The 26,335-nt window shown below is 41.9% G+C and overlaps 2 protein-coding genes across 9 annotated transcripts in view; one reads left to right on the top strand and one right to left on the bottom strand.

Annotated features, from left to right (window-relative positions):
• The window catches only part of Col9a1 (collagen type IX alpha 1 chain), a 160,452-nt gene extending 143,302 nt beyond the window's left edge, over window positions 1–17,150 (bottom strand). The window contains exon 1 of the mRNA XM_036168501.1: window positions 16,594–17,150. Coding sequence (XP_036024394.1) covers window positions 16,594–16,625 — 32 coding nt within the window. The 5' untranslated portion in view covers window positions 16,626–17,150. The remainder of the gene's footprint in view (window positions 1–16,593) is intronic.
• A 6,057-nt stretch (window positions 17,151–23,207) lies between these two features.
• The window catches only part of Fam135a (family with sequence similarity 135 member A), a 78,530-nt gene continuing 75,402 nt past the window's right edge, over window positions 23,208–26,335 (top strand). For 5 of the 8 annotated variants that reach the window (XM_036167108.1, XM_036167105.1, XM_036167104.1 and 2 more), the window contains exon 1: window positions 23,208–23,490. The gene's annotated coding sequence lies outside the window, so the exon portion shown is untranslated. Of the gene's footprint in view, window positions 23,491–24,819; window positions 24,909–26,335 lie in introns of all 8 variants that reach the window. The other 3 variants (XM_036167106.1, XM_036167102.1, XM_036167103.1) reach the window with 2 other exon arrangements.

The following is a 26,335-nucleotide window of genomic DNA, read 5'->3' as shown; positions in this document are numbered from 1 at the left end:
TGGAAAGGCAGCCCAGCTGGCTCCACCAGCATGAGGGCCTAAGTTTAGATTCCCCAGCCCCAAGGTTCAGCATGGTGGCATTCGCCAGTGATGTAGCACTGGCAAAGTGAGGAGGTGGAGGGAGATCTCTGGAGTTCGCTGGTCATTCAGCCACACTACAGTTGCTGAGCTCTAAGTTCAGAGATAGATCCTGTCTCATCAATCAATCAATCAATCAGTGGGAGAACAACAAAGGAACACAACTGATGCTGACCTCTGGCCTCCACAGGCACACATATGCTTGCACACCTCCACACATATGCATATACATATGCAGAGACATGCATACAACACACACAAGAAAATGAAGCTAGATCCCTACTTCTCACCCTGCGCAGAAATCAGCTCCAAGTGTCACAAAGACCTTACTGTAAGATCTGAAACTGTCCTATCTGTGACAATGACTCTGATCTCAAGGGAGTACTCTCAGGTTGGCAGAAAGTGGTACCTACTGGTATCATAAACCGACAGTGTCAGCACAAGGTTTTCTTGTTATGGTGGGTGGTGGTGGCATTTTGACCAATGGTGCTAGGAAGAATTTTAAAAGCATATGTTTATTTTGTTAAAACTACAAAGAATTTCTTTACTTGCACAGTTGAAATTGTTCATTTTCGGATAGAAATACCCTAAACAAGGAAGATGGATCTGTGGTGACTCCCCTTTTGCAGCATGGCAAAACATAGAGTACAGAAACAGACCAGGCACGAAGACCTTTGTAAAGAATTCCAGGCTGCCAGTACAGCAAAGCTGGAGTGCTCACTCCCCCCTCCCCCTTTCTGGAGAAGATGCTAGGAGGCTCCGAGTTCTAGTTCTGCTCCGTCTGTTCTGAGCAGTGTAAGGAAGTTCAGGATCAGTTTCCATCACCTCCCATGACAAGAACTCCTGGAAAGAGCCCCTTAGAAGTCATGCTCCCTCGGCTGTGTCTACAGCGACAGAGCAGCAAGCTCCCAGAGGAGTACTGTAGGACATGAAAGCATCTTTATATGCTTATAGATGTGTACTATTCATTTACTCACATTTCTACTAAATGCCTCCAGTTTGCTCTCTATAAAGAATGAAAACAATTTTTGTTCTTTGTAATTTTTCTTCAATTTTTTTTTTACTTCATTTAAAGTATACAAAAACTCAGTGAGAACTTCTTAGCATTTTCCATGACCAGGATAAAGCATTTGAGCCCTCCAAACAAACTCCCTGGGGATTGTGGCTTAGTGATGAAGCATGTGATCAGCATGTGGGAGTCCTTGGTTCAATCCTCATCCCCACAAATACAAACTGAATGCTATTCATATTGGCATAATACAAAAGAAGCTCCCCCGTGTTACAGATATTCTCACTTTTTTCATCTCATCTCTTTGGGGAAGGGGGTCATTTGGCTTCATCTGCCGCGTTTGCTCCCTGGTGTGGTTTCCAAGATAAGGAGGAAAGATGCTGTGATGATGGCTGTTGGGAGTACAAACTCTTGACAGTGTTCCTTCCATTATTAACATAAACTCCCGAGACTCAGTGGACCAGGATGGTGCAGTTAGTGCTGTGTGTTACATACAGAACGGTGTCATTTGTTCAGTGTCCTCCTACTGTGGGAAACTGCCGTGGAAATCATGCTTTGGAACATGTAAACCATGAGCCAACATATCCTGTATTATTATAAACAGAAGGAGGTAAGATGCTAGAGTGCTTGCCTAGAATGCCCACAAAGCCCTGTCTGAACCTTAGTATTAGGGAAATTAAGGCCACTCCATGTAGTTAAAAGGGAGGTTTATTTTGTAGGGTAACTTACAAGTGAAGGGATTGGTAACATGGTCTAGGAAAGGTATGGCGCAGTGTGGCGGTGTTCTCTGGAGAACTCTGCTCAGTCTACTGCCAACGTCCAGGGTCCAGGAACCAAGAGAGCTCCCCTATCCGGATCTCGGGTCTTCAGGGGTCCTCTCTCGGCTCCACCTTGTAGGTGTGACAGTAATCGAAGCCTCAGATGGGATGGTATTTCCAGGTCAAAGCTGGAACGGCTACCCACTATACCTTAGTACTGTCAAAAGCATAAGAGAGAGAGAAAAAAAGGATTGTTTTAACTGTCTCCAGTGAGTCTATTATATGCCTTGCACTGTGACAGTATGGCCACCTTTAAATGGGAGATACTTAAAGATAACAGTGACAGAGTATGGAAAAAGTGTCTAAATGGAAATTGTAGAAAAATATAGTTTAGGGGTTGGGTATTTAGCTCAGTGGTAGAGCACTTGCCTAGCAAGCACAAGGCCCTGGGTTCGGTCCTCAGCTCTAGATTAAAAAAAAAAAAAAAAAAAAAAAAAAAAGAAAGAAAGAAAAAAGAAAAATATAGTTTAGTTATATATTAGGTAAAAAAAAATGAAATTGATTTAATATTGTACATTAGTTTGTAATGTAACCACATTTTAGTGAAGTTGAACTATGCAATAATACGTAGATACAAAATATATAATGCATTAGCCAGGTGGTGGTAGTGCATGCCTTTAGTCCCAGCACTCTGGAGGCAGAGGCAGGCAGATCTCTGAGTTGGAGGCCAGCCTGGTCTTCAGAGTGAGTTCTAAGACAGCCAAGGCCATACAGAAAAACCCTGTCTCAGAAAAAAAAAAAATGTATTCATTGAAAGAGAGTGGACTGGGGAGATTTCATAACAATTTCAACTTGCTATAATGTACTTATAGAGGATACACACAATATACTAGTTTAAAACTCTTTTTCTTGTGTATTAATTTCATATTCCACGGGCCCAACTTAAGTAAACCAATATTTTTCAGACAAAAGAGAAAAAAAGAAAAGAAATGGTACCACAAGAAATAGAAAAGCTTCTGCAGGGCTGAGGAAATAGTTCAGAGGGTAAAGGTGCTTGCCACCCACGAAGACCTCTGCTTGAGCTCCAGAATCCAAACAGTGGAAGAGAAGCAGCTCTGTAAACTGTCCTCTGTCCTACACACACACACACACACACACACACACACACGCACGCACGCACGCACGCACGCACGCACACACACACACACACACACACACGCACACACACACGCACGCACGCACGCACGCACGCACATGTGAGCACACAGAGAGAGATATTAAATATTTAAAAATTAAAGATTCTGAACAGCAAAGGAAACAATGGAGTGAAGAGGAAGTCTACAAAATGGGATCTGACAGAGGATAAATATGTAGAATATACAAAGAACTAAAAAAAAAAAAAAAAAACCTAAGCAACAAAAAACCAAACAATCCAATCAAATGAAATGCAAACATCTTGTAGGGTGATGCCTATGTTCATTCTGACTGTTTTAGCATTATTTCAGGTTTCACATTATTGAGGTTTTCAATCTATTCACAATTGACTTTTCTGCAGAGGGACAGACATTGAGGTTTCGATCTATTCATAGTTGATTTGCTGCAGAGGGACAGACAGAGGTCTAATGTCATTCTTTTATATATGGATACCCAGCTGTCCCTGCGCCGTCCACTGAAGATCTGTCTTTTCTCCCATGGGTCTTTTTGCCATCTTTATCACATGTCAGGTGGCTGTAGTCAGACAAACTCTTGTTCCACTGATGTAGAGGTCTGGTATAAGTGTCAGCCTCCTGCTATTTTTTATTATGATAGCCCTGTACTATAGTTTAAATTTTGTTATGGCAATGTCTAAACCGTTGTTATTTCTCCATAGAACTGCTTTGACGATCCCAGGTCCCAGAAAGACAAATGCTGCATGGTCTTTCTTATTTGTAGATCCTAGATGTGAACTTTAGGTGAGCAGGAGTCTCTGCAAAAGCCAGGAGAGTAAAAAGTAACCAGGGTGGGAGTGGGTGGAGCTCCAGAAAGGGATGCTAGGACAGAAAAGCTATGATGGGGAAATGGGCTGGGGGAAATAACTGGGAAGGGGAGGAAGGAGGGATAAATCACATAAAGAATTTCAAAAATTCATAGGGAAAGATATTTACCTGTTTACTTAAAATCTGTAGTATATATATTTAATATATAAAATATGTGTAATACATGTACCATCTTAGGGTTTCTATTGCTGTGAAGAGACACCATGACCACAGCAAGTCTTATAAAGAGAATATTTAATTGGGGTGCCTTGCTTATAGTTTCAGAGGTTTAGTCCATTATTATCATGGCAGGGGGGCACAGTGGCATGCCAGCAGATGTGGTGCTGGAGTAGTAGCTAAGAGTCCTGTATCTTGCAGGCAACAGGAATTGACTGAAACACTGGGTTATCTTGAGCATAGGAAACCTCAAAGCCCACCCCCACAGTGACACACTTCCTCCAACAAGGCCATATCTACTTCAACAAAGCCAGAACTCCTAATAGTGCCACTCCCTATAAGATTATGGGGGCCAATTACATTCAAACTACCACTATTTTATATATATAGAGAAAGAATAAAGTTATATAGCTAGATATATATAGAGAGAGGGAGAGAATAAAATTATGTCATTTGAGGTGATAACGATCCCCACAAGAGCCATAGATTAGCTAACAAAACCCCAATGCCAGACATAGGAAATCTCCTTTCAAGTTATTGGTTTAAGAGAATAAAGAAGGAAAACCCCCCCTCCAACCCAATAATACATACTATTTCCATTTCCCTTGGTTGCTTCCCAGAATTTGAAGGTATGGACCTATTGCTAAAGACACCACTCTTCAAACACAGGACTTGGAGGAATAGAGCTGAATCTTACCTCATTCTCCCTGAAGAATAGTTCTCATAATATCCAAAGATGCTATACCAGATGCCAAGGAAGAAGAGCAATCAACAGTCCTACCCAGCTGTAAAGCTTACCGACCACAACAAAGACTAGCATGGCAAAATATCCCCAAGGATACAACAGTGGCATTCATATCTTAGAAGTAACCATTAGCTGTCCAATTGGACTTAAGGGCACTCAATAGAAGGGAATTGAGTAAACCTAGCTAACTCCCTTTGGCTGGTAATATTATAGACCTACATGATAACCTACATACGGTTCCTGTTTTCCTAAACCAGTATAATTTCTAGCTGCCTTCGCCTTCTAAATAACTAATCCCTATATCCACAGGTAAGTGTGCCTTTCAATCCTCACTAAAAAAAAAAAAAAAAAAAAAAAAAAAAAAAAAAAAACCTTTTTTGTAACAGAGACCATGACGAAATCCACAACTGGTCCAATTGCAGGGAACAGCTAACTATGGTCTGTACAACTCTGATACCTTTACAGCACAGCTCCTACCTCTACAGCTCAAAGCCTATTGAGCAAAAGAGAGCAGAAATATTGCAAGAGCCAGAAGACCAGGACATCTCCAGCAAGATAGTGTCTTCTATGACATGGAAGCTGAACCCATGAAATCTCAATAATATAGTTGCTTAAGTGAGGCCTACACAATCACAGCGCCAGTAGACATGCCACTGTTGAAGACAGAAACCTTACAAGGCCCACCCATAGATAAAGAGCTCCAGGCAATTAATAGGTGCTGAGAGAAGGACAGTCTCCTATAGGGATGAGCTCCCTACAAATTATCCAATCCCAAACAACTCTAAACACACACATAGTGGCAACCAACTGGACACTGCAGTTAGTCAGTTAGGTAGGTAGGTAGGTAGTTAGTTAGTTGCATACGTGTGTGTGTGTGTGTGTGTGTGTGTGTGTGTGTGTGTGTGTATGTAATGATGGTTAAAGAAGAGGGCATGAATTTGAGAGTTGGGGAGGGGCGAATTGGAGAGAGGAGAGCAAAGTGTGAAAAGATGTGAATACAGCTCTCATGTGAGACACTCTCAGAAAATATCCTTAAAAAGAAGAGTCTCAGAAGGAGGAAAAGAAGGAGTTTAATCCTGAAATAAAGTCTCACCCAGCACCCACTGAGTGACATTTCCTAGAATTTAAAAACAGTTAATGAGAAGGAAGCCTTGGATATGCCGATTAACCTGTAAGTTTGTTATTGGAAAAAGAAAGCAAGGTCAAAAGATCATTGTTTTAACAACCTTTCTTTTGGCTACTCTAAAAGATTAGATAACCAATTACATAACAGGCTATATAAAGTACCAGGCTGAATCCAAGAAACATCTGTCTAACACCTGAGCTTTCACGCATAGTACAAAAGCCTGCAAGACTTTATCATGCTCAGGACTGTGGCCTAAAGCGATTGTATGCGTCACTACTAACATAAAGGACATTCTCAGGCTTCCTGGAGTACTTTATACAAAGAAATACAGTTTTTTTTCAACCTTGACAATAAACACTTGGCTGTATAATATAGATAAGTAATCTCTTCAGGGATCATTTAGAAAACACAGTTTATTAGATATTTGGATGGTTATTCATAAAACACTGCAGGTTTAAGAGTAAAACTTCCTTGAACATGGAGGGGTTTGTTGCTCAGTTGTGGAGGGCTTGCCTAGCATCATAAGGCCCTGGGTTCAATGTCCAGCACAATGATAGTTTTATAAATTTTCAAGAATTGCTTAATGAATGGGGGGTGGGGTGGGGAGTGGGGGCACAAGACCATGAAACTGGAGTAACAAAGCAAGGGGGGATGGAGAAAAAGAAAACGACAAGAATTAACGTTAAAATAGTGAAATTTATAAATGAAATTGTGAGGACAAATTCTTCACAATAAACAAATCCTAAATAAGAAGTCTACAAAATGCTGCCATGGGGCTCTCTCTCTCTCATTGATCATGGAAGGGTAATAGGAACAAGCAGTGATCACCAGGTCTGCTGCCAGACAAAGTGTAATGCCCAAATTGTGGGGACCCCCAAAAGACCACCATAGAGACTGAATCTCTATGTAAAAGAAAGAGTTTTTCTTTTCAAGTTCAAGAGCTTGGAGATTCTGTCTGATGCAGCAGAGTAGCGTATGGTTTTTGTTTGTTTGTTTGTTTGTATCCTAACAGAAGTTGGGGTGAAGGGATTTCCAGAGTTCAGGACCCTGATTGGTTGACATTTGTCTAGGGGTATAGGGGATGTTTGAAATATCAGGTATTTCCTCTTAGATGCAGGCCCCAAGTCCTGGTGTTGCCTGTCAGAAGCTGTGTCTGGGCCTCTAAGCCTGTCATGGCAGCTGTGTGGTCAAGCTGTTTTGGGGACCGCCCACAAAAGCTACAAAATAGGAAAAGTTTGTTTTGAGCAGTGCATTCTTAAAATCTTTTCTACCTGCCTCTTCCTTTGATAATCTTCTTTAAAAAAAAAAAAAAAGTCAATTTTTAAAAAGTCAAAGGCCACTTAAGAAAGAGTTCATGGGGATTTTTCCCTTCTGAGTCTTTCTCTCTGCGTCTGCACATGAATGTGTTTCCTCACCCTGCACCAAATACCTTCTTCGTTGCTGATTCTGTCTGTAGTGTTTGAGATTTCTCTGCTGCTACCTGTTGGGCTTCAGAGTTTTCCTGTCTTTTAATCCGTTAACTGGCAGAGAGAATGAACCCACTCCAGACACCTAGAGTATATCATTTTAGAGGTTTGTCTCCAGATTTCTGCAGAAGATGGTAATTTTTTCGGACCTCATCTTGGGATTTCTTTTTGAGGACCACCAACTCCTCAAAGTAAGAAATCAGGCCAGAAAGTGTGTCCTCTAAACTGCTGGCACCTTTCCCTCATCCTGGCATGGGGCTGAATATTTTATTTTCTTCTATCAAACAAAGAACCACTCAGACTTCCTAATTCTAATATCTGTACCCCCTAAAAGGCCAGTGAAAATGCTTGGTGACTAGAGCTCTGTAAACAGGTACTCAAACTGTACCGTTAACCTAAGGCCTGATGATGCTAGCTCAGTGGTTAGGGTGAACCCTGGTGAGGGTACCTAAAAGGGCAACATTTTTAGGGAAATTTAGAACATTAGCCTCAACCTCGTGGTAAATGGTGCCTGTATCTTTGGGACTTTTCAAAGTTCCTGGATCTCCTATTCTGTCTCTTCAGCCACAGTGCTACAGGCCAACGACTGTGGGACTTTTCAAAGTTCCTGGATCTCATAGCCTGTCCCTTCAGCAACACTTAGAGGGCCAACGACTGTTTTAAATGAAAATTAGACAATGGTTAAATTTCTTCTCTCTCCCTCTCTAGAAGCTATCTGAGAGAGACCTCAAACTGATGATAGCTACTCTGAGCTGAGACTGTGAAATTCCTTCCTCTGTTTATTTTGCTAATTGAGGCCTACCTGCTGGGGCTGTAGAAAACGGCTTCCTCTTTCTTCTTAACAGCTAAAGGATCTGTTTTTTTGTAAAGGTACACGTTTAATCTGTGAGATATGTGGCTACCACAGTGGCTTAAACCTGATGGAAGATGGGCTCCCCTTAGCAGGACGCTAGGTTCCTGTGGCTGGTGGTCATCTTGGCTGGTGACCTCATCAACGTGGAAGCAGCCATGTGACTTCACCACCATTTTGGTTAATGTAACCATATAACATAAACCAAGTATGGCAACACCCATAGGACTTCCTGGTCCTCCTGAGCCTTCTGGTTAACACTGCATCTCTTTATTAGACTAACAAGACAGCCACTATGCCTCCCAGATGGTTTGTTTTATTTCGCTTAATGTTCTGCTTTTTTTTTTTTTTTTGTTAAGTTTCAAACCCAGGACACATGGCAGCTGAGGGGCCTATTTAACATATCAAAGCAGACCTGGTCTCAAGGTTCTCCTAGCATCCTTACCTGACACAGGAAATGAATGGCATACCCTTCCCTCTACCCTGACCTCTCCAGCCCAGGGGCTGGGCTGCCCTTCCCCAAGAGGCTTCTCCCTATATAATCCAGATATTCCTGTTACCCGCCCTTTTTTGTTCCGTTGTTCTCTTGGCTGCTGCCCCTGGTCCCATTCTCTCCCCTCTCCTTCCCTCTCCACCTCTCCCCACACAGCCCAGCTCAGTCAGGGTCATGTCCATGGCTGTTGTTGGATGTTTTTTACTCTTCACTCTTTGCGGGGCCTACTACCCAGCTCCCAAATAAATCATACACAGAGGCTTATTGCAATTTAATGAATGCCTGGCCTTAGCTTGGCTTGTTTCTAGCCAGCTTTTCTTACTTTAAATATTTGCAGTGTAGCTAGGTGGCTGGCCCCTTCTTTTTTTGCTCCTTGATCCCTCTTGCTTCTTCTACTTATTCTCTCTGCCAGCAAGCCCCTCCAATCCATTCTCCTGCCTCATTATTGGCTGTTCAGCTCTTTATTAGACCATCAAGTGTTTTAGACAGGCACAGTAACACAGCTTCACAGAGTTACACAAATGTAACATAAAAGAATGCAACACATCTTTGCATCATTAAACAAATGTTCTACAGTATCAATAAATGTAACACATCTTAAAATAATATTCTACAAACACATGTCCACTCTGGCCTTTCCCAGATGTCTCTGGCTCTGGCTATATTCTCCCACTTATTTATAATAAACTTTCTCCTCTACCATACCTAGGAGCAGTTTCCTTTTTATTTATTTTTCTCATTCAAGCTTTCGTTTTGAGACTTTAGGTTACAGTAACAAGGATTTAATCAACAACAGCCAAACCTAATTTGCTTGCCACGTAAGTTCTTTTAAATGTTTTGTTCTGCTTTGCTTTCTGGTTACTATCCTAGATTACAGAGATTTAAACCCAATTTACATATGTACTCTCCTAATTTAAGTAGTATTCAAAAAAAAAACCAATTAAGACAAAGGACAGACATGAGATCAGGGGGACTCTAAGGCCAAAACTGATCCTTTTGTTTAGGCTGCTATTTGAGGTGCAAAAAGGTTCCAAGTCCGTTGGGCAGAAGCTAGAGGTTGCTTAAGTCTGTATTACAAAGAACTGGGCCATTGTGTAGATTCTGGAAATGGAAAAAAGGCTTTCTCTCTCAGAGTCCATGTCATCCCTGACTTTGATCAGTCCTAAAGGGGAAGGTTAGGATTCAACTAGCATGCTCTCCTCCTCAGTGCCTCCTGTGGCGAAGGTTTGGAAGGAGCTCGCCTCTCTCTTGTAATAATGATGCATGGGGTAGAAGTGAAAACTGCTGGGGACAAAGGCTGCAGGTGTGGTAAGCTAGAATCAGTCCCACCCTGGAAACCAGGCTAGTTACTTGAACCACCCTTTTGATTGGCTAGGAGTCACCCTCTCCTGATGTTGGAGTCAGAGACTCAAAAAGGGTTAGAAGAACTGAAGAACCGGCCTGTCTCCATCTCAGGAGTGAAAGCTACCTTACAGTAAAGACAAATCAGGCTCATTCCTGTTATAATTAAAATTCTGTTTCTCAAGGATTGGGCTGTGCCCCACCTTAACTATAGATGGTTCTGTACTGTCCACTCCAGGAATGGCAGTCATGGTTTTTGTTTCAAAAAGTTGTTTATAACCATCTGAAACCCTCCCTTTATTTCAAAAGGTTATACGAGCACCGATGACTACCTTGTTATGCCCACCTGGCAACCATGTCTATATTTCAGGAGCCCACACAGGATTGATTTGTTATGCTCCTGTAACCCCGACTATTTTGCCTGCCAAATCCCCCTTTGGAGACTTCCAATCCCTGAGCTACAAAAGCTTTGTCTTCCTCACATTCAGTGATGACCTCTGGAACCCTGCCTTAGGGGAAGGCTGTAGCTAGAGTTTTCTCTCCTGCTCCCGCCAAGCCCCGGCAGTCTGACAGCCCACTTATAAAATAATCACACAGAGATATATTACTTATAAACTGTAAGGCCATGGCAGGCTTCTTGCTAAGTGTTCTTATATCTTAAATTAACCCATTTCTGGGGGTTGGGGATTTAGCTCAGTGATAAAGCACTTGCCTAGCAAGCGCAAGGCCCTGGGTTTGATCCTCAGCTCAAAAAAAAAAAAAAAAAATTAACGCATTTCTATTAATCTATAAGTTGCCACATGGCTCATTGCTTACTGGTACCTTACATCTTCCTTGTCATGGCGATGGCTGGCAGTGTCTCCTTGCCTCAGCCTTCCACTTCCCCCAATTCTCTTCTCTGCTTGTCCTGCCTATACTTCTTGCCTGGCTACTGGCCAATCAGTGTTTTATTTATTAACCAATCAGAGCAACACATTTGACATACAGACCATCCCACAGAAGAAGGCAACCCATGTACATGAATAAAAATGCTTGCTTTAATTAATTTGGCCACAATGATTTGGGTCGGTGGTCTTTCTCCTCCCATCTTTGGGATTAACAGAACCTCTATTGGTCTCTCCTAATCTTGTTTTCACTTTACAGATGGGGAAAACCCCTCCAACATTCCTTCAAGTTCCTTACCAGCTTGCCTCCTGGACAATTGGAACAAATTAGACCCTCAGTCTTAGCCTATCTAACAATTCATGCATTGTCTAAATATCCTCTAAGAAATAATTAAAAATGGCCCCCAGGGAGAACCCTTTAACTATAATGCCATCCTACACTTAAGAGGTGTTCTGTAAATGAGACAGACAGTCCCCTAAAATCCATACTACAGGATGAACCAACAGACTCTAGCTAATGGATTCTAGCAGGCTTTGTGTGTCTAATCAAGATTTATATTTTAAAAGTGCTTAATTTTTGCTCAAGCTTCACCTAAACATTACAGATTAATTAAAAATAACAAACTGGTGCAATTGACCCTCTGAGTATTCAGTAACTATATTTGGAGGACTAAACTGATATAGACAGAGGAATTAATAGGGAAAATGCTTTCTTCTTTCTCATCCAAGGTCAAGTAAGTCCCAGGGAATCGTGGGGTATCTCTAAATGTCCTGTAACTATGGAAAGTCACTTGTTCTCTTATTCAGGGACACCATGGAGCTGTGACTCTAATTAGTTTCCAGCCTGCAAAGAAGAGGGTCAGCAAGAAGAAAATACCTCCACACTTCCAAATCAAGCAATGGTCAAACACGGCCTTTGACTTAGCCTCACACAGTCGGATTAACTGACAAAGAGAAACTAGCAGAGTCAGGAGTTCTTCCTAAACCCAAATAAGCCCTAAGGACCAGATCGTCAACTGGCCTTGACAAAAAAAGAAAAGTAATTTATTTTAGCCACCTTCATGGTCTTAAACACCCAGAAGGAAAGTATAACCAGGGTTAAAATAACCAATATGTGTGTCTCTTTAAAATCCTCACATGTTATACATATCACCATATGAGATACTATTTGGACAACTGTTTCCCACTAATGATTCTCTAGTCTCTGTCCTAACCATCATGTTTCCTGCTTAAATGAGGCTGCAAGAAACCAAGTTGTCAGACTTACAGATGCTGATGTCTAGTAGTGACATCAACAAATGGAACCTGGGTTTCATTCAGGTTTGGATATTGTCCTCTACTGGACATTACAGCTGGCGCATAGACAGAGGCATCTCTTGCTGGTAAGGCCCTGCCAATAGGCCTTCAACAGGATTCTGATAAGAAAGTTTCTGGTACATGGTCCAGCCAGGTATAAAATTATGCCTCACTTTATTAAACAAATCTTAACCATGATGGTGAGGAATTTTCCTCATTAATCTTGTCTTGTAATGTTCCCATGAGGTTACAGTTAAAAAAACAAAAAACAAAAAACAAACTCAATGTCCAACTTCTCAACTTAAACTGATGGATGAAAGGCTTTTTGAATGAACACTCTTGAACCAAACAAGCGCACACTCCGTGGTGTACATCTTATGGTTGTCAATGGTAAAATCATTAATCTCGTTGATGTCTATGACAAAACCTGCAAAGGATTCTTTGGTTTTCTTGCCCATTCTCTTCCTCTAGTAAGTACAAAACTTTCCCAACTATTTTTCTAACTATGCTCTCAGTTATAGGACTACTAACCATCTCACTTTTTATGTGAAGCCACTCCACTAGTATGACAAGCTCCAAAGATGCACACCATCCCCAGATGGCTGTCTTATGCTCTGGATCACCATTGGTTGAGTTTTATCTTGGCCCCTAGGTAGACGATCATTTGAGGCTGCTGCACCTTTATCATCCACCTTCTGTCAGCTCAAAGCAGCTAAGAGCTGTTGTCACCCCCAAGTCCCCTTCCAGCAGTTAGGGTGACCTCTGAGAGAGACCAGGAGTTAGACTCCCTAATGATTTCCTGCTGAAGGACTGCACTCCCCAGCTTCCCTTGTGGATGAAGTCATTTCTCACCCATTTCCATCCCCACAAGAGGCAGTGTTCCATCTTCCCCTGTAGGCATTTTGGCCTTCAACACAGGTAGGTGACAAGATGCCTATCATCACAAAGAGACATTGTCCCTACTAAGGTCAGAGGAAGCCTCTCTTTCAGCCTGCTTTCTGTCTCTCTATACTTGCCTCTTTATTAATCTAACACTCCCTGGTAGGCAGAAAGATAGGGGGAGGGGCCATGGCCAGGTAATAAAGATGACAAATTTCCAAGATGGTTGGCTACTTCCTCAACCTCCTGATTTGAGACAAAGCATGGCAGCTTGAAACCAAAGGCCTTATGGGATATTGTCACCCACTGGATGACACCCTGCTAATGGACTGACTCAACAAATTGAAGGCCTGATCAGGATGTGTCACTCAACAGCTGTGGGCTAGTCAACCATCCTATCTGTCTTCTAACAGTAGGGAAGGGAAGCTCCTCAGAGGCCTAACACCCCCCTCCCCACCGTTTTCAAGAGGAGACTGGAGTTCTCAGCTTCCAGAGCCCCCCCTCTGCTTTGCAGAGCACCTTTTTCTCTGTGTGTCTGCAGCATGTGTTTCCCCATCCCAGTAAGAACCTTTCTGCAACTACTAAAAAGAAAAACAGAAGGAAGGAAGGAAGGAAGGAAGGAAGGAAGGAAGGAAAGAAGGAAAGAAGGAAAGAAGGAAAAAAGGAAAGAAGGAAGAAGCTCATGATAAGACAACAGAGGTGTTTTGTGCCTAAAGCAAAAAAGGGAAATATAGCCCATGCAGGTCATGGGAAACGGTTATAAGAAATTAGATACTGTGGCAAAGAACCTTCTTCCTTTACACTTTCTGCCATGGCTCACCTTGTGTGACAAGTCGTGGCTCCAGTAGCCTCTTCCTGTATACACCTAGGTTAGATGTAGGTACAGATGATTTTCTGAAGTGTTCCTACTAAATATTATTCCAAAATAAATCAACACCTCTCTGATACCTCACCATGTGTATGGCATCTCTAGGTCTTAATAGCAGTAAAGTCCTTTCCTGATGTGACTAAAGTAAAACATGACACACATACCCTTCACCCTGTGGTACCATTCCTCTGCACTCTTTCAACTGTTTTAAGCTAGTAACACTCTGAAATCTCTGAAACCTGTGCCACCAAATTTTTCAGTTCCTTGCTGCTATTATTTGACTTGAAGAAAGTTTCAATACAGCTGAGCATGGGGTGGTACATGCTTTTAATCCCAGCACTCAAGAGGCAGAGGCAGATGAGTTTCTCAGAATTTGAGGCATGCCTGGTCTACATAGTGAATTCCAAGCAGCCAAGGTTACACAGAAAGACCATGTCTCAAAACAAACAAACAAAAGAAAACAAAAAAGAGTTGCAATATAACTATAATATATAGATGAAAATACTAAAAATCTATAGATGTTTTTGAAAATCTGGCAAGTGCTTGAATCTTTTATTACCTTAATGCCTAAAACTCTCTTCATATTCCCAGTTTCAATTACATATGATTTTAGTCCATTTTAGCCTCTTTTGTTCTAAGTTCTTAGATGTTTTTTCCACATCATAATTCTCTAGCTTCCATTGTGTTGTTTCCTGTTATGACATTATTTAACATAGTCTTTTTTGTCATTGTTGTCTTTCACAGAATGACAGGCAGCACGTGGGGTTATTTCACAATGCAGTTCCTTCCTGTGTAGACATTCACACACGCACCCACACACAAGCACACGGCCACTGCATAAGAAAATAAGGTTCCTACGCCCTTGAATTTTCAGATTATCCTTTTCCTCTCTGTAGGAAGCATCCCTTCACCGTAAGTTATCCTATACCCTGTACCTTGCCAGATGCCCTGCATCTCTTTCTTACAAAGAACCTGGTGCCAACCACAGCTTCTGGAGGTCCTGCATTATGGGGCCGACTACAGGCATGCATAGGAAACCTACTGTAGGGGAACCGAAGAAAGAGACAGACGTGCCCACCACCCCCTCCCCCCAGCTGGCAAACAGTCTGTCCAGCACAACAGAACTTCTCTGTACGAGTTACATCTTGTCTGTAACTAGACTGGCCCAACTACTGGGTTACATCTGTTGTGATTAAACTTTCCCCAAAGGGTGTTTGTTAGATGAGAGGGACGCACAGTGGTGTGTGAAATAGAAAACTAGATGCTCAAAAGTTTAAGTATGGAACCTATCAAAATGGCATGCACACTCAGTTGAATAAAACCTCAGAGGCCTCAACCATAGTTTTATAAGATTCTAGCCTATTCTAGAAATGAAGACCCTTACTTCAGTAGAACATGAAGTGAGGGGATTCAGGAGCAAATGCATTCGGTTATCTCATGCACTTAAGTTCAATGAAGTTCTGAAGGATTTCATGCCTAGCTTGAGTAAACATGAAATATGTGAGTAGATGGAGCAGGAAAAGAGACACCTACATATACTAGATGGTTCATTTGTTATCCATATGTTATGTATGAGTAGGTGCTACCCTGATTCAGAAAGAATTACTTTTCAGAGTACTTATGGGCTTATTTCTTCTGTACTGGGGAAAATTTATTATAAAAGGGGTGGGAGCTTATTCCAGTTTATTAATATCAGCGTATCATTTTTCTCAATAGTAGGACTAGAAAGATTCGGTCCACTTTATTTTCTTTTGAGATAGATGTCATGTATCCCAAACTAGCCTCAAACTAGCGATCTAACCAAGGATGACTTTGATTTCTTGACCCTCTTGCTGAAAGTGCTAGATGAGATGACAGGCATCTGCCAGCACATCCCACTTCTGCTCCACATTTAAAAATGTCAGTTTTGATGCTTTTGATACTTGACTCACTGCCAGTTTAATATTAAAAAGTATGTATTATAGCTACATATGATTACCAGTAATATCTTAAAAACTTGAATTCTGTCTACATACAAATAGCCTTTTGCTTAGCAAAATTACACTGACTATGTATATCCAGGTGAGCTAAGACTATTTACTCTAAAGAGCTCCATGCCCCAAATAATTCTGAACCATATGGCAGAAATTTGATACAGATGGCTAAACTTGCTGTCATACTTGTTAATTATTAATAGTAAAAACCAACACAGAGAGTTAGATGTGACACAGTGACCCCTCAGAACTATGCGCTTGCATGAAATTCTATCCAAATGCCACCTTAGAGTACTCAAAACTGAGTAAGACAACAGGCAAAGTTAAGCGATAAAGGGAGAAACGTGTCCGGTACGTGCCGGCCAGACATTGAGGCAGACTCTTCACATACCGAGGTGACTTAGCATAATAACATTCAAATAGAAAACCTTCGAGGGCTGTGGACTTGCTCAACTAGTTTTTCTTTTTCCAAGCCAGCATAACACTTAGTTTGCATATTCATAATGGAAAGGTTAACTTGCTCAACTTTATGATTCTCTTGCACAATTTTTGACAGTCTCATCTCCTGAATCATCATGTGCCTCAGGCTTTACTTAGAGCCATCTCTGGAAGATTGGTTTAGCACATCTACTCACCTTTCAAAGTATCTCCAAGGCAGGCCACTCATTCTGTGTCCCAGGTGGCTAATGAGTCATTTTCCTCTCCCCAGTCGACAGAACAGGATATCAAAGCCTCGTTTATCTTTCTGGGTGGATACAGCATCATTAAGCTTAAATATGCCCTTTGCCAACAGACTTGAGGGTTGGGTTTAGTTATTAACTTGCTGAACCTCCACCCAGCTCACTATTCTAGGAAATAATTTGGTGAGTCAGGTGTTTTTATATTCATATTTTAGCAACCAGTAATCTGCCCTGGGTGCTGCAACTGAAGGCTGAACATCCTGGAAAAAAAAAAAAAAATCTGTCTTCAGGTTTCCATACTTCAAAGGCCTCCGAGGGTCCAACCCGCAGAAAGATGCATTGTTTGTTTCAACACAATTGTTTTTGTGTTTCTCGTTTGTATGGCACTGCCCTGCTTGTTACAAAAGGTCACCTTCGCCTGCCTCGATCTTGATGAAGCTTGGGAAGGCTGGCCATCATTCACAAAGCCGCCTTCTGACTTGGAGAGTATGAAGAGAGAAAGCCACAGTGACAGTTTGTAATGAAACAGGACTGCAAAGTGAGCTGCTCCGCCTCTCCTGGTATTGGAGTCGTGACCATGTGCCGCCTGTCTACACCGCGTGATTCACCAGCTTGTTTTCTTTCTAGCAGCTGGTGTTGCAAGCATGCCAAGTGACAGAATTTCCATCACCCTTCTCCCAACAAACATGCATATAGAGAAGAATCAAGGGCTGGGGAGAGAGAGACAGCAGCTTACGTAGCCCCTCCCTCCAACCCCACACTGCTCCGACTTTTCACAGGAGTAACCATAAGAGTCTTTAGAGGTAAGAACTCTGCTAACCTTATAAAAACACAAACACAGATAAATATCCTAAAGGTAAGACATAAGGAAATTTATTTTAGGGAAAAAGTCCTCCTGAAATCAAATGATAGTTAATTTTCTTTTTTTCTAATTAAGAAAATATTTTATTCATTTTACATACCATTCAAAGATCTCCCTCTTCCCTCCTCCTGCCCCTCCAGCCTCCCCCTCCTAACCCACCCCCCATTCCCTCCTACAAGAAGGTAAGGCCTCCCATGAGGAGTCAGCAGAACCTGGTACTTTCAGTTGAGGCAGGTCCAAGCCCCTCCCCTGCCTCAAGGCTGTGCAATATGTCCCATCATAGGTAGTGGGCTCCAAAAAGCCCGCTCATGCACCAGGGATGGATTCTGATCCTATTGCCAGGGGCCCCTTAAGCAGATCAAGCTACACAACTATCTCACTATGCAGAGGGCCTAGACTAGTCCCCTGCAGGCTCCACAGCTGTTGATCTAAATTTCATGAGTTCCCACTAGCTTGGTTTGGTTGTCTCTGTAGGTTTCCCCATCATGATCTTGATGCCCTTGGTCATCGAATCCCTCTTCTCTCTCTTTAACTGGACTCCTGGAGCTCGGCCTGGTGTTTGGCTATGGATCTCTGCATCTGTTTCCATCAGTTACTGGTTAAAGGCACTATGATGACATTTAGGGTATTCACTGATCTGATTACTGGGGTAGGCCAGTTCAGGCACTGTCTCCACTATTGCTAGTAGTCAAAGCTGGGGTCATCCTTGCAGATTCCTGAGAACTTCCCTAGCACCTGATTTCTCCCTACCCCATGATGTCTCCCTCTATCATGGTATTTCTTCAATTGCTCTCCCATGATAGTTAATTTTCTATTGAATTCTTTCCATGTGATAAGTGCTAAGCCAAAGACAACTTGTGTGCTTTTTGTGGTGCATGATGATGCTCACAACAGCACAATATGTTGCCAATATTTTATCATTTTACAGCTGTGCTTTTAGGTTGTGATTCTTCCAGAGCTGCACAGCTGAAGCAAACTTAGATGGAGTCATTTGTTCTGAAGAACTATTAAATTACGTTGTGTTTGTCTGGAAGAGACAAAACTACTGACAAGTATATTGCATATACAGTAATTCTTTTAAGATTTATTAACTTTGTGGGTATGGGTATTTGCCTACATGTGTGTATGGGAATCAAGTACACGCCTGGTTCCTTTAGAGGTCAGAAGAGGGTATCAGGATCCCCTGCAACTGGAATGATGGATGGTTGTGTTGCTGGGATCCCATGTGGGTGCCGGGAACTGAACCCCAGTCCTCTCCAAGAGCAACAAATGCTCTTAAACCTCAAGTCATCTCTCCAGCCCACTATGGTATTGTTTTTAAAAGAAAATTAGTACTGCTAGCAAATACCCTGCACAGGAAACTTATGACTGGTGTGGTTTGTACATACATAAAACAACATACAAATGTCAAAACTGGTTATTTACAAATTTTGAAACAAAATGATACAAAATTTTCAAAGCAAATGTTTCAAAACAATGAGAAATAAAGAATTCCATCAAAGCATAGCTAAAACTCATAATCTAAGCAATATTAAGATTCAGTGGCAAAGTAGTGGGTGATGTTGCTGAAAACCATAAAGAGGAAAAATAATGTTTAAAAAAAGCAATTTAAACTAATCTAGGTCAGTAGAAATTGTTGGCTTTTGGGTGACTGTATTTGTTGAAACATCTTGAACAAGAAGTTTGCAGAAGCAAGTATATGGCAAACTTCTTGTTCAAGATGTTTCAACAAATACAGTCACCCAAAAGCTGACAATTTCTGCTGACCTAGATTAGTTTAAATTGCTTTTCTTTTAATTAGAAAAGTGATTTAAACAGCCTTTCAAGATATAACTGAATTTTTAGTCAACAGCCATGCCATACTGAACTTGATCAACCTCCTTTGATCTTGGAAGCTAAGCAGGGTCAGGGTTTCCTTAGTATCTGCCTGGAAAAAAATTAAAAATTAGATTCCCATTTTTCATGATACTGTATGGTTTTCTTTCTCTGCACCCAAGGTAAATCCAGCAACTCATAAGACATTTCAAAAAACAGGAAACATAAGCAAATTTGTAATTAACAATAAAGGAAATCAAGCCCAATGATAGCTGGAGTATAAAAATGTAGTTTTATTGTTATGGCTTGTCTGGCTACTGTGTTTATAATGATGGTTCCAATGTAAAAATCTAGAACTGTGGACTGGAGAGATGGCTCAGAGGTTAAGAGCACTGAATGCTCTTCCAGAGGTCCTGAGTTCAATTCCCAGCACCCACATGGTGGCTCACAACCATCTGCAATGGGATCTGGTACCCTCTTCTGTATACATAATAAATAAATAAATCTTTAAAAAAATTAAGGGGTTGGGGATTTAGTTCTGTGGTAGAGTGCTTGCCTAACAAGCGTAAGGCCCTGGGTTCGATCCTCAGCTTCACAACAAACAAACAAACAAACAAACAAACAAACAAACTAGAACTGTAAAGAACCTTCCTATTGAAAAGAATCTTTAAATGTTTAATTTTGTATTTTGTATTGACATTGTTTAGAGCTGTATACATTTTTAAGGGATGTCCAGCATTAATTATAGATATTGCCTAGGAAGTCCATTAATCTATTTTGGGACAGAAATATTTAGATGCTTGGAACTTTTCTTTTGTATAAAGGTCTTTGTAAGAGTAAGTTTTCCTTGGGGCTGGAGAGATGGCTCAGGGGTCAAGAACACTGGCTGCTGTTCCAGAGGACCCAGGTTCAATTCCCAGCACCCACATGGCAGCTCACAACTGTCTGTAACTCCTGTTCCAGGAGATCTGACACATTCACACAAATGCACATAAAAATAAGATTAAATAAAAAAAGAAAAAGAATAAGTTTTACAACATAACCATGAAGTAGCCAATTATTGCGTTCAGCTTACAAATCAGTAAGTTCTAAAAAATTTACAAAGCCACAGATGTTCAGAAGACATTTAAAATTTTAAATTAAGTAATGAATTAATGAACTGAAAAAGAGTAAAAACAACTTTAAGAGATTCTATAATTGAAAAAGGCAAGAACATCAATTTTGATGTTAAGCAAATATGAAAAGTGATACACATAAAAACAATGGCTTTATTTGATAAAGGTAATATTTTTCTTTTATGCAGATTTTAATTAATAGTAAATGAATGTTTAAATAATAACCTTAAATTATTTGTTGCACGACTGATTATTTTAGACAATATTATCAAATAATCTTGTCATGCAACAAATAATTTAAAGTTGACAAATTTTCTTCATTTCCATTAACACTCTGCTTTAAATCACTTTCTCTGGTCTCACTAGAAGTGACTTCCTTTTTTTCCAAGTCAGACTTTTCCTTGGAGTTAAAAACCGTTTTGAAATAGAGAAGTACTTGGAAACTGAAACAGGATATGGACACGAAATAGATGGGAGACCCAGGACAGTATCCAATAGGACTGGGAGGTTTTAGGCTTGGTGAGTCTGCAAACTGCTAGAACCTACAAGATTGTGAGAGACAGGTCTCTGCACAAAGGGAAAGGGAAGTGGTCAGAATTCTGTTTGAGCTACGAAGATTCATCAGGCTACCTAAGAAAAGCAGTCTGATGGGAACCGAAGATTCATTTGTGGCTGGAATTGGCTAAAAGATGAGGCCTTGAGATAAGGCATGAGTCATTAGAAGAATGAGCTAGTTGCCCAGAAGTGTTTGCTATCACACAGCTAGTGTTAATTAGCATAAATATTGCATTACAAGAAACCATGGTAAGCTTTGGGCATATAAAGAAGAGCATAATTCATGAAGTCACGTCATGGCTGTCACTTGATACTAGATAATTATACTTTACAGGAGTGATTCAGAGGTAGGGTGGTGGGAGGAATGTCTCCTGTCTGACAGATCAGATCCAAGCAAATTCTTTGTCACTTGAAAAACCCAAATAATCTGAGTTGCAATCCAGAAGTAAATGTTTGCTCCTTTTCACACTGTATAGTAAAAACTACTTTGCAGTTTAATCAGTTATGCAGTATCATGGTTTCCTTGGTAATGTATTGTTAAAGAGACTATGGCACATGCATTATAAACCTGCATTTCTTTTTTTCTTTCTTTTCTTTTTTTCCTTGAGACAGAGTTTCTCTGCGTTGTTTTGGTGCCTGTTCTGGATCTTGTGCTGTAGACCAGGCTGGCCTCGAATTCACAGAGATCTGCCTGCCTCTGCCTCCCAAGTGCTGGGATTAAAGGTGTGCGAAACCACTGCCCGGTAAACCTGCATTTCTTTTCCAGGGATTCCAATCTTCTCCTTTAATACATCCACTTAGATCAAGCAGTAAAGTCTTATCACTTCTATCTCCAAACAACAACCAGATGCAAATAACATTATCAGCTTAAAAAAAAAAAAAAAAAAAGAAGGGAATTCGTTCATTCACTTATTGAGACAGGATATCTCTCTCTAGCTTAGGCTGGCCTCCACCTGTCACGTGCAATGATTACAGGTGAGAACCACGAAACACAGTCGGACACTTTCTTTCTAAATGGAGAATTAGCATGGTTACTCTTGTTTCATGCTTTTTCCAAAAAGACCATGGCCAGCCACCAAGTCATGAGATAACAGCATGGTTAGGAAGCATATTATTTCCCCTTTGGACTTATAGCTGTTGTACCTGGAAAGGAAGTGTTATACTCAAACTTTGCTTTCCTCCGTTTCAGTTTCATATTTGTTGTTAAAGAAATATAACTTCCAAAACTCATACTGTGTACTGTGGGCACCCATTTAATATCTATGACTCTTGTCTCTATAAGACAAGAGTCATTTATGCAAATGTCAACAGACTGGTTATCATAGGGCAACTGTGGCATTCCAATCCTGTTTAAAATTTGTTCAAAAATGAAGGAAAGCCAATGGGTAAATCATATTTTAACACTCGATTTCAAAAAGGGCCTAATGTGTAGAGCAACATCAGTACTGCCAAGTGAGCAGAAAGGCTTCGTTCATCTTTACTGTAGCAAAATGTACACAAAACTTGCCATTTTAAACTATTTTTAGATCAGAGGCATCACGTCCACTCACTTTATATATAATCATCGCCACTATCCGTCCCTCCAATCCATTTAGGAAATTTTCTGCAACCCTGCTTTCGTCACACAGAAGCCTTAGCGGGCTATAAAATGTTCTGCTGGGACAGTGGGACACAGGGGATGAAGTTAATCAATGAAGGGCTGTTTTCATATCCGGAGGCTTCTATTTAGATGTCATCAGTCAAGAAGCTAATGGGTCAGCATCGCCACAACCACAAATGAGGCCGGAAAGGGCAGCAGGGACCCTCAGCAGCTTCCGTGCCTATTGCCCTAACAGAGGCGCAGGGGCCGGCTCCAGCGAGGGCTGCAAGGACAGGAGAAGTGAAGGAAAGAATGACTCCAAGAGCAATCTCTACAGTCTCAAACTCTCCTTTCCGGCCTCGTCTCCCTTTAACTCTTGACCAGCGCTCCACACTCTCCCTCAAACTCCCACCCCGACCCGGCTCGCGCTTCTAATTGACGCAAGCCTCCCGTTCTCGCGGGAACTCGGGAGCGCGAGCCGGGAAAGGAGACCAAATCTTGAAATCTCGGTTGGCGCCGGCGCGGGCACCGGCAGCGGTGGCTCCGAGGGGGGCGGGGCACGGAGCCCGAAGAGGGCGGGGCCTCGCGCCGGAGAGGGCGGGGCGTAGCCGGAGGGGGAGGGGAGAGCGCCAGGCAGGGGCGGGGCCGCGGGCCGGGACCTGTTGAACGCAGGTATCGCTGGCTGGCTGCGCTCCTTCGGGACCCAGGCCACTGCGCATGCTCGCCGGCGGCGCTGGGCCGGGAGCCGGGCGCCGGTGACGAGCCGACTCCTGGCTGGTGCGGTCGGTGGTCGCGGCGGCTGCGATGGCGATGTGAGTGGAGGGGACCCGGGACGGGATGGTGCTGGCCTGGGTAAGGCCGCCTTCCAGCTGGACGCAGAACGCCTCCATCGCCCAGGCGCCAGCCGAGGCCGCGCGGGTTGAGAGGTGAGAGCCCCTCACCGCCCGCGCGACGCCGGACCCGCCACCCGGTGACCACCCGGTCCGGGTCCCTCTTACCCCCCGGGGGCCGGACGGGAAGCGGCCTCGTCGTCTGGTCCGGCTCTCACGCCCTGGCCTCAGCCGGTTGCCGGCGGTCGGAGCCGGGTCCTGGGCCCGCTGAAGGTCGGCGGGGACGCGAGGGGCGCGGCGCGCAGCCCGGTGCTCCCTGCCGGCCCTTCCCGTACGTCGCGGCCGGGGTCCAGCCCGCCCTTCGCCGCCTGGCCTGTGGACCCTTTGGTCCCGGTGGTCCCTCGTTGTCGGTCGTGCTCTGCGCGATTTGCTTCCCTCGCCTGTTCCCTCACCCCACCCCACCCCCGGTCGAGACCTCTTGGCCATCGCTGACCAGTTTTCCTCTCAGTTAACACTGTTTTCTTCCTTTGGTATTTCATCCTAGCTCTTTTGTTAGTTATTGACTTGTGGGAGGGTGGATTTCTTTCTTTTTTTGGGCTTTTTGCTTGTTTGGTTGCTGTGCTTAAGCATCCCTTTGCCCTAGTATTCTGTATTCCACCTTGCTTTCAGAGTCCCCCACTCTCTTACCTGTTTGGTACCCTGATTCATTGCTCTCTGTCCAGTGGCCCCTAAACCTCCATGCTGAACCGATTTCTATTCTCTAATCCTGGGTGGGTTTTTTTTTTTTTTTCATCCATTAAAATCCCTTTTTCTTATTTGTATGGATGGAGTCTTTTCATTCAGTCCATTTGTTTTACTTTTTATTACATCCCTAAAGAGTTGTAACACGCTGTTGACTCTTCTGCTTTCTGTATACTCTCAGTATCCCGAGTGCAGCTTCCAGAGAAATCAGTTTCATCAGAATGGCAGTACACTTTATGGAATCTTTAAGCAACGTATACCAGTTCATTTTATGAGTTTATAAAGAGTTAAGATTTGGCAAAGGTTAATGCTCCAGTAAATACAGTTGTCCAGGAACAAATCTGAAATGAAGTTTGACAAAAATTACTATATAAAATGTATTGATTTGGTCTTTATACTCACTGTTACTGTTGGTTACATCATTTTGAGTTCTCTTAATAAATGTTTGTTTCTGCTAACAAGAATAAGATAACTGCTCACTGAGGAGGAACAATGGAGAATAGAAAGATTAATCTTTTGAATTAGGCAAAAGAACTTAATAAAAAAATTGGGAGCCTTTCTTCCCTTCATTTCGAGCCAGATCTAATTTAGTTAAAACTTGTTTCTGTTGATAATGGTGTAGTATCATATTCTGGAGGCATCTGCTGAGGCAATTGTTTTCAGTAAAGTGTGCCTTTATTCTAGGGTTGAAGACCAACCAGATTATGTATTTCATTCTGGAATCTCAAAGCAGCCCACAAACAATAAATTCTTCCTTGTGTTATCTATGCCAGGTAGGAATTAAATTTTTCTATTTCTATTTTAAGAAGGGAAATACCAAGGCAAAAAAAAAAAAAAAAAGTTTAGCCCCTTATTCAGGGTAGCTCACAGGTAGACTGCAGAAGGACCTGTTGTTAGTAAACCACGTCTCTCTTAGAAGAGCTAGCATTCCCATGTGTGGTGAAGTGAAGAATCCTTCCTGCCTCTAACATTTAAAATGCTTTTTCAAATGCAAATAAATCATTGCTGTTTCTCAAAGATGCTTGCTCTCCCCTAAAAGCAGGTCTTTTCATTTGTAGGGAATTATCCATTAAAAAGTCACCATCTACGCATTCTTAGTATTATAGTGAGCTACTTTTATTTTTTTTGAAATTAAATAAGGGATCTATATTAATACAGCATGTAAGGGACTAAATGTCAACAGAGTTGAACCCATAGTATAACTCAGTGGTAATTTGTAGAAGCCACTTAACCTCTATCTCAGTGTCTCTACCTGTAGAGTGTAGTAATGCTAGCAACCCAGTAATCTATCTATAGTCAGCCCTTGTCATTTAAACATGCTCAGGGCCACACAGACAGAAATTACCAGGTAAATACATAACTTTTTTGTTTGTTTAATTTTGTACTAGTAACAATAAAGTTGACTACTTAAATCCCTTAAGATCAAGCTAAACAGTTTGATTTTCCCCCCAGATTTCTCTGTAATATCTAGTAGAATACTAGTGAACTATGGACCAGCGTAGATTCATGTTCAGACACAATGAGCAGACCTTAGATCACTGAGTATATAATACAGATAAATACTTTATTTGCCAAGAGCCGACACTCAAAGGAACTAAGGACTTCATCTTTAGATCCTCTCTAGTTTTTTTGTCTTGTATGGTCACTTTAATTTCTGTAAACTATAGTCCCTGGAGACTTCCGGGTCAGGAAAGATTGTTTAGGAGATATAAAGGGCAAGGATTTCCTTTGCTTTGAATTGAGATATTGAGGAAAAAACTACTCAGTGAACTTGTGATCTGCTCATGTGTTTATTTAAGTAAGTGAATGGAGATAGGGAATAGATTTTTAAAGTGAGAAGGGTCAGCTTGTGTTGAGTGTCAGGAAGAAGGGTGAGGAATGAATAGGAAGCAGATGCAGAGTGGTGATATAGAGGGCGTTCTTACTGGATCCAGAGGCTTTCAAAAAAGTTCAAATGCACATGTTGTTTGGCATGCATGTTTTCAGGAGTCAGTGAGGCATCTCCACAGTGGCTGCGGATTTTAGAGACTGGGAGTTTTTAACATGTACCACATGTTTAGTTATCAAGGGCATGCTAAATATAAAAATTGACCTCTTTAGTAGATATATAAAGATGCCAGGTGTACTGTGTCATTAAAGGATATCTCCTACTTAGATAACCTCTTACGTAGTTCTTGTTTTTATGAAACCAACTTTGTGA

Source organism: Onychomys torridus, chromosome 18 (genome assembly GCF_903995425.1).
Source record: "Onychomys torridus chromosome 18, mOncTor1.1, whole genome shotgun sequence".
NCBI classification, from domain to species: Eukaryota; Metazoa; Chordata; class Mammalia; order Rodentia; family Cricetidae; genus Onychomys; species Onychomys torridus.
This window is presented reverse-complemented; position numbering and strand designations above follow the sequence as displayed.